Here is a 16,434-nt window from a genome sequence, read left to right on the forward strand (position 1 = left end):
ATCCATTACCAATACTAGAAAAATACCTTCAGATCCTTTCACAATGATGAGACGATAGTGTTATATTTGAAAACAGTATTTTTGTGCTATATGTTTATGTAGTCAAGAAGAAAAAAGACATAGTTTACTTGTTTCATTTTAAAATGAAGGTTGAGTACACTAATTATTAAGCAGTGCTATAGAAATTCTAATATGTTTCATGGTTTTAAATTGCATTTTAATTTGCAACTCATACAGAATAAAGGGTAATCACCTTATATAAAGACTTTTTAGAATGAAGAAAAAGTTAAGTAATATAATTTTTAAATGGTCAGAAGACAGGAGCAGACAGGTCAAACACAGAAGAAATACAAATCACCCATGTACATATAAAAAAAATGAAGATGATCAACCTCACAGATAATAAAAAAAAAGTTATTGAAATTCCATTTTTACTGATCAGATTGGCAAAACTCTAAAAGTCTGATAAATCTGGGGAAAATTGTCATTTTCCTACCTTCCGGTGGTAGTATAAAATAGTAAAATCCTGTACCAGGAAATCTGGCAGTATCTATTAAAACTAAAAACATAATTTGTCCTTTAATAGAGTAGTCCCACTTTTGGGAACTTATTCCATAGATATATCCATATATTATACATATGAAATGACTGAAGTCAAATTTGATAACACTGAGGAAGGGCTCTACGTAGAAAGGATAAGAGTAGGAGAGAGATTTAATTTTCACTATTCTTTTGTACCTTTTTAATTTTGAACCATTTGAATGATTACCTATTCAACAAATTAATATAAAATTGTTCCACTTTTCCTTCTCCAGTACTTTCCATCTCCCTGCTGTCTTCATCTCTCCCCAACTCCCACTTTTTCTTATCCTTCCATTACTTTTTATATGCTTTGTTTTTTTGTGCAAAAAGACTGACTTTTTTTGGTATCTTGTCAATCAGTTAAAATGCTTCCTTTCTGTTTTATGCCTTTCCTTCATGTTTGTAATTGGATTTGATCTTCAGCTTTGTCTATTTAATCTTTCTGTCTTCTTTATTTTTAAAATTTCAGCTTTTGTTTTAAGTATAGGGGATGCATGTGTAGGATTGGTATGTGTATATATGGGACCCAGGTAGTGAGCGTAGTATCCAAAAGTAGTTTTTCAACCCATTCCCCACTTCTTCCCTTCCACCTTCTGCCATCATAGTCCACAGTGTCTACTGTTCTCATGTTTATGTCTATGTGTGCCCAATGTTTAGCTCTCACTTACAAGTGAGAACGTATGTTCTGCTCTCATTTATAAGTGAGAACATTTGTTCTTCTGTTTGTTTGTTCAGGATTATGGCCTCCAGCTCCATCCATGCTGCTGCAAATGACATGATTTTGTTCTTTTTTATGGCTGTGTAGTATTCCATGGTGAATATGTACCACATTTTCTTTATTCAGTTCACCATTGATGGGTGCCTAGGTCGACACCATGTCTTCGCTGTTGTGAATAGTGTGGCAATGAAATATAAGTGCATGTGTCTTTTTGGTATAATGATCTTTGGGGTATATACCCAGTAATGGTCTCAAAAGAAGACATACAAACCACCAACAAACATGAAAAAATGCTCATCATCACTAATCATCAGAAAAATGCAAATTAAAACCACAGTGAGATACCATCTCAGTCAGAATGGCTATTATTAAAAGGTCAAAAAAAAAAAACAGATCACCATAAATATATGTATATATACTTACTATGTACCCACAAAAATTAAAAATTAAGAAGAATCAACAACAAAATACAAACCAACAGTTGCTAGTGAGGCTGCAGAAAAAAGGGAATGCTTATACACTGTTGCTAGGAATGTAAATTACTTCTCTATTTTAAAAGAGGGTGCCTTAGAATTCTGTGGGGACCACTTCAGAGGCAGAGTTATTTCAATTGCCTGAGACTTTCAGCAGGCCAATCATAGACTAACAGGTAGACGTTCAAGAGATAGATTACTTAACCTTGCTATCAATTTAAATTATCTCTAGTCTATGAATGAGTTCATATTATTATTTCAAATTACTTTTATTTGAGTGATGAAAACACAGTTTATCTTGTTTTATTAATTTATTTTAGGCAAGAATGTGTACCCCATTGGCTACCCCACAGCCTACGCCTCCTCGCTCACCTTCATCATCTCCTAAGGAGTGTGTTTTGGCAAAGACTCCAGATTCTTCTCCCTGTGATTCGGATCATGATATGGCTTTTCCTGTGAAAAAAGTATTAGCTGAAAAAGGTAGAAACTTTATTTCTGTTACTCAGTTTTAATTTTAGCAACTATTAAGCAAAATTTCATGATTTATCTTATAAGATGCCTTATATTAATGTATACATACTTGTTGCTTACTTCTTGCAAGGAAATTTAGGAATTGATTGCTACTTCTTTTTTTTCTCTTTTTTTCTTTTTTTTTTAAGATAGGGTTTCACCATGATAGCCAGGCTGGTCTTGAACTCCTGACCTCAGGTGATTCACCCATCTCGGCCTCCCAAAGTGCTAGGATTACAGGTGTAAGCCACCGTGCCTGGTGCTACTTCTTAAAGTATATAATTGAATAGATGCTTAGACTAAGTATATGGTGGTATTAAAAATGATATCTTTTCAAGAGTTTTTTTTTTAATGCTTTACTAAATTTAGGAATTTTCCCATTAATGGCCACCACCACTCTCATTATTATTATTAATTATAATTGCCATTATTTGTATGCTAAAATGGTAAGGAATATCTGAAGCAATGTTTCTTGCCATCCTAAGGAGTTGTTTACTGACTACTATCTTTTTTTAAAAAAATCTTTAGGAGATGATATGCCTGCCATCATGCTTGCTAATACTCCAGCAGTTACCCCTACTACTACACCTCCTCCAGCGGCAGTTTTTACCCCAACTTTGTCAGAGATTTCCATTGATAAATTGAAGGTATCAAGCCCAGAGCTTCCTAAGCCGTGGGGTGATGGAGACCTGCCACTGGGAGAAGAAAACCCTAACTCTCCTCAAGAAGAACTTCATCCGAGAGCTATGTAAATGAGAACATAACTAGTAACTACATTTCAACTTGTTTGACTTATGTGATCCACTGAAAACATAGCAATATTATACAAAGCTTTATAAAACACAGACTACCTTATACTTTGAAAGAAAGAACTTTCATAAATGTTGAATTTTTAAAAATTATCAAATTTATTTATGCCTTCACCTTTTTTCTAAAAAGGTTTGAAGCAGATTAAATTAAAGGTATCTGTTATATTGTTAATAAAATAGAAAACAATTTCTCCCTATTGTGGATCATTATTTACTATCATCAGTTAACTTTTATATTATATATCTCTATGTAGATTTATTTGATGTCTGGAAGACCTTTCAAGATGGCCTATGATTAAAGCATGAAAACAATTTTTTAAAATCTTGTTAATTATAGTAGTGCAGATTCAAAAAAATATTTTGCTAGAGGAGACATAGCCTTTGAGTCTGTTTTTTATGTCAAAGTGAATAGTGACCTAACAAACTCAAAATATGTCTTTATTTTCTTAGTGTAATGTCTGTGGCTAAGGATGAAGAACCAGAGAGTATGGATTTCCCTGTTCAGCCTCTACCTCCAGAGCCAGTCCCCTTTATGCCATTTCCTGCCGCCACCAACGCCTCTTCCCCCTCACAGATGCCAGGTTCTGATTCATCAACACTGGAGAGCACATTGAGTATTACTGTCACTGAAACTGAAACTTTAGATAAACCCATCTCTGAAGGAGAGATTTTATTTAGCTGTGGTCAAAAATTGGCCCCCAAGAGTAAGTTAATTTGTGTTAATTGATTTCATTTGTTAGATTATGGTAATTCCTTAAGTAATCCTTTTCTGTTTAAAGTGTTTTTACTTAATTTTCAAGATTTAGCATGGTATAGTAGAAAGAATAGGGGGCCCAGTACAATTTAGTTAACTTTTCTGGATCTTAACTTCAGAAAGTCAAATCTTCCCTATAATCCCACCGTCCAGAAATAATATCACTCTTAATGGTTTGGGGTAGACCTTTCCAGTCTTTTTTGTCTACACATATAGACACATAAATACATATGTATGTGGATATATGTTTACCTTTAAAAATAGGATTCTACTAGGCTAGGCACGGTGGCTCACGCCTATAATTCCAGCGCTTTGGGAGGCTGAGGTGGGCGGATCACGAGGTCAGTAGATTGAGACCATCCTGGTCAACATGATGAAACCCCGTCTTTAAAAAAAAAAAAATAGGATTCTACTATGCATATTGTTTTGACACCTGAATTTTTTTTTCTTTTCTTTTTTTTTTGAGGCAGGATCTCACTGTGTCATCCAGGCTGGAGTGCAGTGGCATAATTGTGGTTCACTGCAGGCTCAACTACCTGGGCTCAAGTGAGCCTCCCACCTCAGCCTTTTGAGTTACTGGGACTACAGGCACGCACCACCAGCCCCAGCTAACTTTTATATTTTTTTGTAGGGACGAGATTTCACCATTTTGTCCAGGCTAGTCTCAGACTCCTGAGCTCAAGTGATCCACCCACCTTGGCCTCCCAAAGGGCTGGGATTATAGGCATGAGCCACTGCACCCAGGCTGAAACCTGAAATTTTTTTAACCTAATAATATATTGTGGATATCTTTTAATATGACTCCATATAAATCTACCTTATTTTTTTTTATGGCTGTGTAGTCTATTTAGTGCCTTAATAGAGGGCATTTAGATTGTTTTCAGTGCTTTCAGTCTAGATACAACTTTCTAATTACCATCCTTGCATGTATATATATCTTGGTGCACTTATCTGGTAGCTTCCTTAGAATATATGCCTGCCGGGCGCGGTGGCTCACGCCTATAATCCCAGCACTTTGGGAGGCCGAGGCTGGTGGGTCACGAGGTCAAGAGATCAAGACCATCCTGGTCAACATGGTGAAACCCCGTCTCTATGAAAAATACAAAAAATTAGCTGGGCACAGTAGTGCGTGCCTGTAATCTCAGCTACTCAGGAGGCTGAGGCAGGAGAATTGCCTGAACCCAGGAGGCAGAGGTTGCAGTGAGCCGAGATCACGCCATTGCACTCCAGCCTGGGTAACAAGAGTGAAACTCCGTCTCAAAAAAAAAAAAAAAAAAAAAAAAAAAAAGAATATATGCCTAGAAGTGAAATTGCTGAGTCTACTTTAAAGATACATCACCAACATGCTCTCTAGAAAGGATTTTTTTTTCTTTGCTTTAAGTTCAAGAAAGGATTTTAGCTCTTAATTTTAATCAGTTTTAATTATATCAACAGTATATGAGAGTACCCGTTTCTCAGTTTCATAACTACAATTGATATTTATAGTTCTTAATTTCTAACAAACTGGTAGGTTAAACAAAAATCTCGTCTTTGTTATAAATTATACTTTTTAAAAAAACTGGTAAGATTGAGTAGTTTGTGAATTACTTGTTTATAAACTTTGCCAATATTTCCATTGCAGTATAATTTTAAATCTAATATTCTATGGCTTTATGGATAGATTATTTGCTAAATTTGTGTTTCTTTTTTTTCTAAATTTTTATATTTTAATTTCTAGTTTTAGAAGATGTAGGACTGTATCTGACAAACCTTAATGATAGCTTATCCAGCACTCTGCACGATGCCGTTGAAATGGTAAGGAATGATTGACTCCAACACTGAATTCTGACAGGAAGAATATCTTTATGAATTTGTTGCCAATAGTCAGGTTTTTTCTCAATTTTTTGAGTTATAGACACAAAATTTAGTGAAATAACCATGAAATAATTTAGGGTTTCTTGCACATTTCATTATATAATCTTATAATTATGAGAATGAAAAAAGTGATTATTTACCCTTGTGGCTCTAGTAGTAGAAAAATATACGTTTAACGTGTTAGGTAATGAAATCTAGCTGATTGCAAACTGTTACCTCTATATGTTGTCTTTAAAATATTTAAGCAAGATCTTATCTGTTTAAACCAACTCTTATAATACATCTGTTGTTTTTCCCTAACCATGATTATAATTCTTTGTGCTAATAAATATTTACACTTAATGGCTTAAAAAGAAAAATGATGTCCAGGGATGCTAACCCTTTCTAGTTTTTATCTAGCTCTGTAAAAGAAAAAGTTAGCATTTAAAAATACCATATTATATATAAATATATAGAAATGATAGTGGGAATTTTCTTTTGAAAAACCTGTTAAGGAATAGAAATCTTTACTTTTTATATATTTTTAAACAATCTAAGCAACGAAAGGTAATTGTACTAAACTATTATCTATATTTATTCATATCTTTTTAAAGCATTGTTGCTTTTTTTTTCCACATAGGCCTATGAAAAGACTTCATTAAGAAGTTTTTTGATAAGATTTTAATAAAACAATTTTTAAACAGTAGTTGTTTATTGCAGGTAACTGATTGAGCTAATTGTGAAGAGAGCACAGCAATCACTTTTTAATGAAATAATACAGGAAGAAGACATAAATGAGATACCTTTATTTTCAGAGAAGCATTACCAACATTTGGTCTTTTTATTGTACTATTAGAGCATTTTTCTTCTTTCTTTGAGCTTTTCGAAGTGCCAAAGCGTGTTTAAATTTCTTTAAAGTAAATAGCTAAACTGAACTAAGACTAAATTATAACTTGTTTCTCTTTTTCTACATTTGAAACTAAATTCTAATTTTGATATTTTTACTATGCCTAAATCACATATGCTACAAATTCATAATAAAGTCAAATGCAAAAGTGCAATCTGGAAAAACCCCAAATAACTTGAAGTCGTGTACCAGTTGGTATTTATCTATGCATAGCTAGAGCATAGGGACTTATAATCTGGAATTGATAAACTTTATTTCATGAAAAATAAAATAAATACAAATGCTTTTAATGAATTTGGAATTATGTTAATACTTGTATTTACATGAGAATCCACTTTGTTAGACTCTGAGGCCCACACTTTTCCTCATTGTTGGGATGGGCCTATTTGGAGTCATGAAAAAGCCTATACAGGGTGCTCCAGTGAGGGCCTTCAGTACTGATGCCCTCGCCAAGTAAGCCAGATGTCAGCCCAAAGGCAAGGGATATTGAGGTCTATAGCTGCCATACCATATTTCTTCAGTTTTTCATTTTTGCTTGTGGTCCAAGTTGCAGCATTTCAGTGCTTTGCCCCCATTTCCACAGTGTGGCATTGCTTTTCTGCAGAAATATGAAGAGGAAGCTGTGTGATCCAAAAACAATGATATCATATAAAACATTTATGATTCATGGTAGCTCAACTGCATGGGACAGTTTGATTTTTATGTTTTTATAACACATCTCTAGTTTACATGTCATACTGTGGTTTATATTTGAGGCAAATGTAGAGGCCTTTTATTATTGACAAAAGAAAATGAGAACTTGATGAAAATAAAGAGTTCATCTTCTTTCAAAAAATGCTAATATCATTTCATGACTGCTAAGTTTTTATTAATTATAAATTGAGAAAAATCCAATTGTTCAAAAAACTTATTTTTATTAATTGTCTTTATGGTTTTTTTTTTTTTTTTTTTTTTTTTAGGAGGATGATCCTCCTAGTGAAGGGCAAGTGATTAGGATGCCCCATAAAAAATTTCATGCAGATGCAATTCTTTCTCTTCTTGCTAAACAAAACCAGGAGTCAGCAGTTTTACAGCAAGCAGTCTATCATTCAGAGGTACTTTTTAACCTTAATGACTTTTGTTTTGGTTAGATATAAATACAGGAAAAATTAAAATATTCTTACTATTAGTTAAAGCATACTAGTATTTTATTCAGGGGTCAGTGCTATAGCAGCTTTAACTTGGAGTAATGGGACTGTAGAGTTTTGTAACTGAAAGGAATTTAGACCATCTGTTTCAACCATCTTGTTCTACGGTTGAAAAAGCTGAAACTTTGTGAGGATTATTCATTCGTTATTCCGCCATTTATTGAGTATCCATTATAAATGCCAGATACAACCTTGGAAAAGATACCAAGATAAATAAGACGTGACCCCTACCTTTAAACAGCTTACAGTCATGCAGGAAGATAAAGGCTTACACAAGTAATTATTCAACAGTGCAATAACTGATCAAATAGCTGTATTTAAAAGTACTGTATGAACACACAGGAGAAAAGACTCTGTTTGAAGTCAGATGACACTTCATACACAATATTATATTGATGTCAGTCTTTAAAGATGGAGTAGGACTTTGCAGGCAGCAACAAAAGGGAAGGACATTTCAGAAGCAGAAATAGCATTTGTTAGGACTGAGAGCCAAGAAATATTAAAGCATATTAAGTATTGAAAATCTCAGTGTGGTTAGAATTTTAGATAAAGAATCAGGTAAGTCTGGAGGAGTAGATTGAACCAGATGATCATAAAGAACATTTTATTTAGGCCATGGTAAGGCTTGGGTACTGTGGAGCCCATGAAGGTTTTTGGACAAGGGAGTTGCCTTAGGAAGGAGTATGAAGCCATAAACAGGTGAGGGAGACATGGGGGAACTGTCAGAACACCGCTGGAGTAATCCCAGCAAGAGAGAATGAGAACGTGAACAAAGACAGTTATAGCAGAAAAAGAGAGGAGTGAGATTTAAATTTAAGGGCATAGGATTGACAGTAATTAGTCATTGTTTGAGAGAGGTCAAGAAGCATTTTTTTAAGGATAATCTTGAGGTTCCCACCTTCAGAGCCTGGGTGGGTGATTGTATAGTTGTTGGCTTAGAAGTCCAGAAAGAATGCCAGATATTATGGGGAAAGTAATGCGTTTGATATGCACATTAAATTTAAGGTGCTTACTTGCTTAAGGAAATTCCAAGTGGAAATGTACAGCATTGTCATTCAGACTGGTTAATGATGGAGCCGAGACTGGAATTCTTGATCTATATTTAGTGTGTTTGTATTGTATCTGGTTGTCTTTGCATGAACAAATGTGAAACTGGCTTTAGATGAGCTGGAGATCTGAAGACTATATAGAGTCCAAGGAGATGGTTGGTTTTCTTTTCTTTTTTTATTCTTAAAACTTGAAATGATTAGGAAAGGTAGGAGAAGATTCATTCAATTTTATCAGACATTTTCATCTTTTAGATGCTGGGAAATTTATCTTCATTATTTCTTTCTCTTTTTTTTTTTTCTTCCTTTCATCCCTCCACCCCCCGCCCCCCAACTCATTTCCAGATACTGACACTTTATTTCTGTTTTTCTTATCCCTTAAATTTTCTCTCTTTCTTTTCTTCTCTGTTCTGGGAGAGCCCCCCAATCTGATCTACTGACTACTAATTTGTTCTCTACCATACTGTTTATCCCATTTATCATATTTTTCATATTTGACATTCTTGTTTTCTTTTAATTTTTTGCTTTGCATTTTAATACCTTTTCTTATCTCCTTCTCTGTGTGTGTCTGTCTGATTAATATCATTCACTTTGTTTTCTGTTTTTTTTTTTTTTCTTTTTAAACTTATTGACTCCTCAGGTATCTGGTTCTTTTGACCTGTGAGTTCATATTTCACTGATGGGATCAACTATTCTGTCTGAGAATTTGGGTAAGGATAAAACCAGCCTGTGGTCTGTTTCAGAGAATTGAAGAAGAGGGGAGGAGAGAAGCCTAGGGAGGAGAGCCTCAGGCATCACAGAACCACCCTTGGTCACTGTCCCTGCTGTTTGCTGTTACTCCACTATGTAGCTCTTCTGGTGATTATTGTGTCTTTAAACCCTTAGGAAGAAGTTGCTTTGGGCAGGTTTATAATCCACCAGTCCTGGGGTTTGGAGGGGAAGAGGGCAAAGGAATGAATGCCCATGGATGGGCTTCTGGACAGACTTCATCTGTAGTTTTCACCATAGCTAGGCCGTCATGTTCCCTGATACTACTCTGGGGCACCAGCATGTACAGCTGGGGTTGTTACCAAGAAGACTTCTATGGTTGAGGGGCAAGCAGTGAACTCAACGGGGAAAGAAACAAGCGGTTTTCTCCAGTCATTCCTCTCATGAAGCCCCTCCAGATCCAGAGAGCCTCCTCCCCAGGATGCAGCCCCTTTCTTTTCCACACATACCAGTTTAAGTTAGCTGTCTGTCTTCCCCAGTGTTTTTTCACAGTTTTTACCTTCTCAGAATCTATAGGTTCTTTTTCACCTCTGTAGTTACTCCAGTGTTGATTTTGAGAGCTGGCAGCCTTTGTTATTGTGCTGTCCTGGCTAGAACAGTAATGCAGAAGTTAGAATTCTATCTTCTTCAGATCTTTTTCTGAGCATTTAAGCATATATATATATTTGTGTATATGTATGCACGTGCATGTGTGTATGTGTGTGTGTAAATATATATATAAGAATTTTTTTGAGACAGAGTTTCACTCTGTTGTCTGGGCTGGAGTGCAGTGGCTCAGTCAGCTCACTGCAGCCTCAAACTCCTGGACTCAAGTGATCTTCCCACCTCAGCCCCCAGAATAACTGGGACTATAGGCATACGCCATGCGTAACTTATTTTATTTTATTTTATTTTATTTTTTTTTGTCGAGTTGGGGTCTCACTATGTTGCCGAGGCTGGTCACCAACTTCTGACCTCAAGTGATCCTCCTGCCTCAGTCTTCCAAAGTTCTGGAATTATAGGCATGAGCCACCATTTCTGGCTGAGTATATAATTTTGAGGTGTGTGTATATATTGCTGTGCAACCAACTTTTTAAAATTTAACATAAATCCTGAATATCTACTATGTTCTTTTTATCTACCCAGTAGTATACCATAGTTTATTTTCCTTTTGAAGGATTTTTAGATTGGTTCCAATTTTTCTCTAATCAAACTGTACTAGTTATAAAATCCTTTTTTTGTACTCATGAGAAATTATTTTTCTAGATTCAGATACTAAAGCATGGAATTGCTGGCTCAAAGATATAAGCATTCATAATTTAAGTTTTTAGGTACTGAAAAATTTCCCCTAATTATATGAGTCCCTTTCCCATGTTACACATAATGATTTCAATCTTCAGTTTTTGCCAGTCTGATTAACAGTGTCATTTTGCATATTTTTCTGTCTAAAGGGCTATTACATATTTGGTTTGTTTGTAATAAGAACTAGTAATAGTGATATACTGTAAGTTAAAATATTGCTTTGGTAAGAAAATAGTGGCTTTTCTTTGTGCTTGGAACTTCTTGCTCAGAGGGGCATTAGGTCAGTGAGAGCTGGCTGATGGCAAAACTGTAACTTGTACATATATGTAGTTTGGCTAGGTATATTACTCTATATTATAGGCAGCCTGACTTAAATTGGCATGAGTTTAAGCACTGAGTATAATCCAAAACTCAGAGATACTTAAGACTATAGGAGCATTTTGTTAATAGGCAGGATAAGTCTTCAGTAGGGTCTTAGAGTATTCTTAAGAAGTTAAATAGTATTCTAGAAAACAGATTCACAACAGAGAAGTTACTATAGATGGGCAGAGTAATATAGGCATTGTGAAATATTTCTCAATAATTTCTGGGGAAAACACATCTGTCATCATTCTAAACACTACCCAAGAGTCTCCAAGGGATTTCATATTAATTATGAAACAATATTTTTTAATTTAAAGGATATTGAGGCAATCGGTATCCTAAATAAGAGCCAGGCTAAGGGAATAAGGGGAGATAGAGATGTACATAGGAGAATGAAGGCAAATTGAAGAGAATCTTGAATGTTGACCTAAGAAATCTGGATTTTATTTTATAGTCAATGGAATCATCAAAGATGTTTCAGCAGTGATTTCTTCATGTATTTTAGTAAAAAAAAATACATGTTGGTTGAAATTAAACCCCTTTTGAATGAGAAACATGGGAGCTTTCAAATATTGGAATTTTTCTTCATTTCTTAATTAGGAAATTCATTAATTAGAATATCTCAAGTCATAAAATGTACTAGTGATTAGGATATATAATTTTTTAATATAGAAAGAAAATAAGAGCCTTACATTTTTTCAATTGTTCATTTATTTCATGTTTCATTTAAAACAAATTTTTTTTTGAGACGGAGTTTTGCTCTTGTTGTCCAGCCTGGAGTGCAATGGCACAATCTTGGCTTACCGCAACCTTTGCCTCTCAGGTTCAGGCGATTCTCCTGCCTCAGCGTCTTGAGTAGCTGGGATTATAGGCATGCCCCACCATGCCTGGCTAATTTTGTATTTTTAGTAGAGATGATGTTTCGCCACGTTGACCAGGCTGGTCTGAAACTCCTGACCTCAGGTGATCCAACTACCTGGGCCTCCCAAAGTGCTGAGATTACAGGCGTGAGCCACCACGCCTGGCCAACAATTTTTGTGCTTTTTGTATTTTTATTTTTTTCCAGGGAAAAGAACATTATTAAATATGACTAAAGTAGTCTTCTATAATCTCTATACTTTTATAAAAGTGTAATTATTGATATAAGGGTAACTTTTATGCTGTTTAAAGTATGTTATTCTCCTCATCAGTTGTTTAATTGTAAAGTTTACACTGACAAACTTTAGGCAGTTTTTATTCATGAAGAATGAGAGAAGTTTTCTGTTATTCCCATTTTAAGCTGTATGAACAATGTGTAATGTATACTAGCATTTAGTGGTTTTGAGTTTTTGTTTTTTTGAGACAGGGTCTCACTGTGTTACCCGAGCTGGAGTATAGTGGTGCAGTCTCACTCACTGCAGCCTCTGCCTCCCAGGTTCAAGCTAGCCTCCTGCCTCAGCCCCCCAAGTAGCTGGGACTACAGGTGTGTGCTATGATGCCCAGCTAGTTTTTGTATTTTTTGGAGAGACGAGGTTTCACCATGTTGCCTAGGCTGGTCTCAAACTCCTGAGCTCAAGTGATCCTCCCGCCTTAGCCTCCCAAAGTGCTGGGATTATAGGTATGAGCCACCATACTGGCCTCATTTAGTCTTTAAATTGTAATAGAATTTTTCTTATATGTTTTATGGCTATTTAATTAGAGCTTAAAAAATAGTGGTTGATTTCATAAAATATATGAAATTATATTGAAAACAAAGCCTATCACTAGGCTTATTAGGCTAACTTCTTATATGTAGCAGAGTAGGCAGTTTGTGAAATACTTTCCAAGGAGTCAAGGGGTATTGTTTGTGATATTTGGCAAATATTTCCTGTTTTTACTTGATTTAAATATAACGGTTTTGACAATTGTTTCTACTTTTTAAAGGACTTGGAAAACAGTATGGGTGAACTTAGCGAAGGACAGAGACCCCAGCTAACAGCAGCAGCAGAGAACATCTTAATGGGACATTCTCTCTGTATGCAGCCACCTGTCACTCATGCAGAGTCTTTGGATCAACAGTGTGATCCTAAACCATTACCTCAGCAATTTGGCACAGTTTCAGGTATATACCATAATACTCTTTCTTCATGTGTCATAGTAGTATCCCTAATCTGAGTTGAGAAAAGTATACCGACTTTCAGATGGGGGCTTGCAAAATTTCTTTATTAAAAGGGATTTTAATAATCGAAAAGTTTGGTGATATCTTTTTTAATAGTATGTATAGCAGTGTTTTTCCAAATGTGATTCATGTATCAATGTTAATACATGAACCATTGGGTGACAGGAAAAATAATTTTGATAATACACATACATACATGTAAAACTTTTTAATTATGATGCATTTATTTTATTATTTATTTACTTTTTTGGAGATGAAGTCTTGCTCTGTTGCCAGGCTGGAGTGCAATGGCATAATCTTGGCTTACTGCAACCCCTGCCTCCCGGGTTCAGGCAATTCCCCTGCCTCAGCCTTCCGAGTAGCTGGGATTACAGGCATGTGCTGCCACACCCAGCTAATTTTTGTATTTTTAGTAGAGACGGGGTTTCTCTATATTGGCCAGGCTGATCTCGAACTCCTGACCTCAAGAGATTTGCCCCCTTTGGCCTCCCAAAGTGCTGAGATTACAGGTGTGAGCCATCTCTCCCAGCAGATACATTTAAATATATACTAGAAAAATATAATGAATCCATGAAAACTGACATAACAGATCTTCATGTTTAGGACAAGATTAAATTAGATAATACTGTAGACATTTACTCCTTATACCTTATGAATTTCAGTAGCACTCAGTGCATTCAGGCCTATTTTAGAATTTAAATAAACTTTCTGCTGTGATATGTTGGAAATAAGGATAGAATATAGAATACCAATCACTAGCATATATAGTTGATTCTCATCTATGAACCATTGTTATATTCTGTGGTCACCACAAACATATTAACAAATATTGAACCATTGCTCCTAGGGTAAATACAGGATTAGGTTTCTGTAAGTCTTTGGTCATAACATTTTTATCAACTGATCAATACATCACCTGGTTTTATTTGTGTTTCTGTTTAAAGAAATCTTATTTAATACATATTTTGGATTCTCAGCAGTATAACTTGTGCCTGAAGGAAGCCTGTCTAACACATGTATTTTCTCCATATGACACATCAGAGCCTTCTTGTGCTTAGAAACACTAGACAGGCCAGGTGCGATGGCTCACGCCTGCAATCCCAGCACTTTGGGAGGCCAAGGTGGGCAGATCACCTGAGGTCAGGAGTTCAAGACCAGCCTGGCCGACGTGATGAAACCCTATCTCTACTAAAAATACAAAAATTAGCCAGGCATAGTGCAAGCGCCTGTAATCTCAGCTATTTGGGAGGCTGAGGCAGGACAATCACTTGAACCTAGGAGGCAGAAGTTGTAGTGAGCCAAGATCATGCCACTGCACTCTAGCCTGGGCGACACAGCAAGACTCCATCTCAAAAAAAAAGAAACACTAGCCAGTACTTCAGCACTAAGGGGCCATTTTAAACAGTGAAATTTCTAAAAGAAAAAAAAAAACACAAAAATGTGAAAAACACAGCTTTACATATACTGTGAAAAGGTCACTTGTTTACAGTATGAGAGTTGAAGTAAGGTGGAATGTATCCTTGTTCAGCATCAATTGGAAAAATGCATATCAGGTAATTTAAGTTTTTCACCATGCTGTACATGTCCACAAATGACCACGAAGGTATTGTGCGTATTGATTTTGGGGTTATAAATACATTTTAGCAAGTATGTAGCAAATACGTAATTTGCAAATAAATGAGGATCTTCTATATTCTTATTACTGACTTTTTTAATACCCATTTCTTCATTCATTTTTTAATGCCCATTTCTTCTCTTAAGTGAAAAGAAACTTCTGAAGGTATGCAGATTTGCCAGAAGTCAGAAAAGGAAAAGCCTGAAGTTAGAGTATTTAGTTTCATATTGAGTGAACACCTTATGTTATTCAGAATTGAGAGAAATTCAAGACTTAATTTCCCATGTGAATAAATGTAAAGATTAGCCTTATTTCTCATTTTGTACACATAATGAGAGCATTAAATGTTTTACATTCTTTAAAATTTGTAGGTTTCAAATAACATAAAATGTGGCTTTTACATTTATGTCCAGCTAAATGTGCAGAATGCAATGAAACAGAGTTAACACTAGGTGGCTCTCACAGATCACGTGAACTACTAGGTACTTAAGAACTACTAGGTACCTGAGAGCAACTGGGTACTTAGTTGAAATGCTACGGAATAAACTCGCTGAGGAGATAGTCTATCCAGTCCTTTCTTAAATCTCTGGTAGCCCTAGCAGGTTACCTATAGTACAGTGCATTTTTAATATTAGGTACATTGTAGGTATTTAATTGGAAAAAATAAGTAATATGTTATAACATAAGATTGAGCACACATATAAGGCAGTATCGTAGAGTAGCTAAGAGTTTAGGCTTTGAGAGTCTCAGAAACGGGTTTGAATTCCAGCTCTGTGTATCTTTGGTCAAGTAACTTAATGTTCCTGAGCCCAAATTTCTTCATGTGTCAAGTGGGGGTAATATCGCTATGTACAAAATTTCCCCACATTTAACAGCTGAAGGCAACAAACATTTATTATCTCACACAACTCTGAAAGTCATAAATCCATTAGTGACTTACCTGGATGGTTGTCAGGATCTCTCCTGATCTGGCAGTCAAGATGATGGCTTGAACTGAGGTCATCTGAAAGCTCGAGTAGGGTTGAAGGATCCACTTTCCAAGCTCACTTCACATGGCTTTAGCAAGAGGCTTCACTTCTTCACCATGTTAACCAGTCCATAGGGCCATACATGACGTGGTAGCAGGCATCCCTCAAGAGAAAGTAAGCAATCAAGATGGAAACCATAATGTCTTTTTCTTTTGAGAAAGAGTCTTGCTCTGTTACCCAAGCTGGAATGCAGTGGTGCGATCTCAGCTCACTGCAACCTCTGCCTCCTGGGTTCAAGCGATTCTCCTACTTTGGCCTCCTGAGTAGCTGGGGCTACAGATGCAAGCCACCATTCCTGGCTACTTTTTGTATGTTCTTGTAGAGATGAGATTTTGCCATGTTGGCCAGGCTGGTCTCAAATTTCTGACCTCAAGTGATCCATCCACCACAGCCTCCCAAAGTGCTGGGATTACAGGGGTGAGC

The 16,434-nt window shown here is 35.9% G+C and overlaps 1 protein-coding gene across 15 annotated transcripts in view; it reads left to right on the top strand.

Annotated features, from left to right (window-relative positions):
• The window catches only part of KIAA0586 (KIAA0586 ortholog), a 134,630-nt gene that overhangs the window by 62,775 nt on the left and 55,421 nt on the right, over window positions 1–16,434 (top strand). For 13 of the 15 annotated variants that reach the window (XM_064365918.1, XM_064365921.1, XM_064365925.1 and 10 more), the window contains 6 exons: window positions 2,094–2,253; window positions 2,812–3,031; window positions 3,543–3,796; window positions 5,564–5,640; window positions 7,546–7,680; window positions 13,134–13,311. In XM_064365918.1, the coding sequence (XP_064221988.1) occupies window positions 2,094–2,253; window positions 2,812–3,031; window positions 3,543–3,796; window positions 5,564–5,640; window positions 7,546–7,680; window positions 13,134–13,311 (1,024 nt within the window). The remainder of the gene's footprint in view (window positions 1–2,093; window positions 2,254–2,811; window positions 3,032–3,542; window positions 3,797–5,563; window positions 5,641–7,545; window positions 7,681–13,133; window positions 13,312–16,434) is intronic. The other 2 variants (XM_021670907.2, XM_064365919.1) reach the window with 1 other exon arrangement.

The sequence above is a fragment of the Aotus nancymaae genome, unplaced genomic scaffold (genome assembly GCF_030222135.1).
Source record: "Aotus nancymaae isolate 86718 unplaced genomic scaffold, 86718_ANA_hifiasm-v0.15.2.pri h1tg000062l, whole genome shotgun sequence".
NCBI lineage: Eukaryota > Metazoa > Chordata > Mammalia > Primates > Aotidae > Aotus > Aotus nancymaae.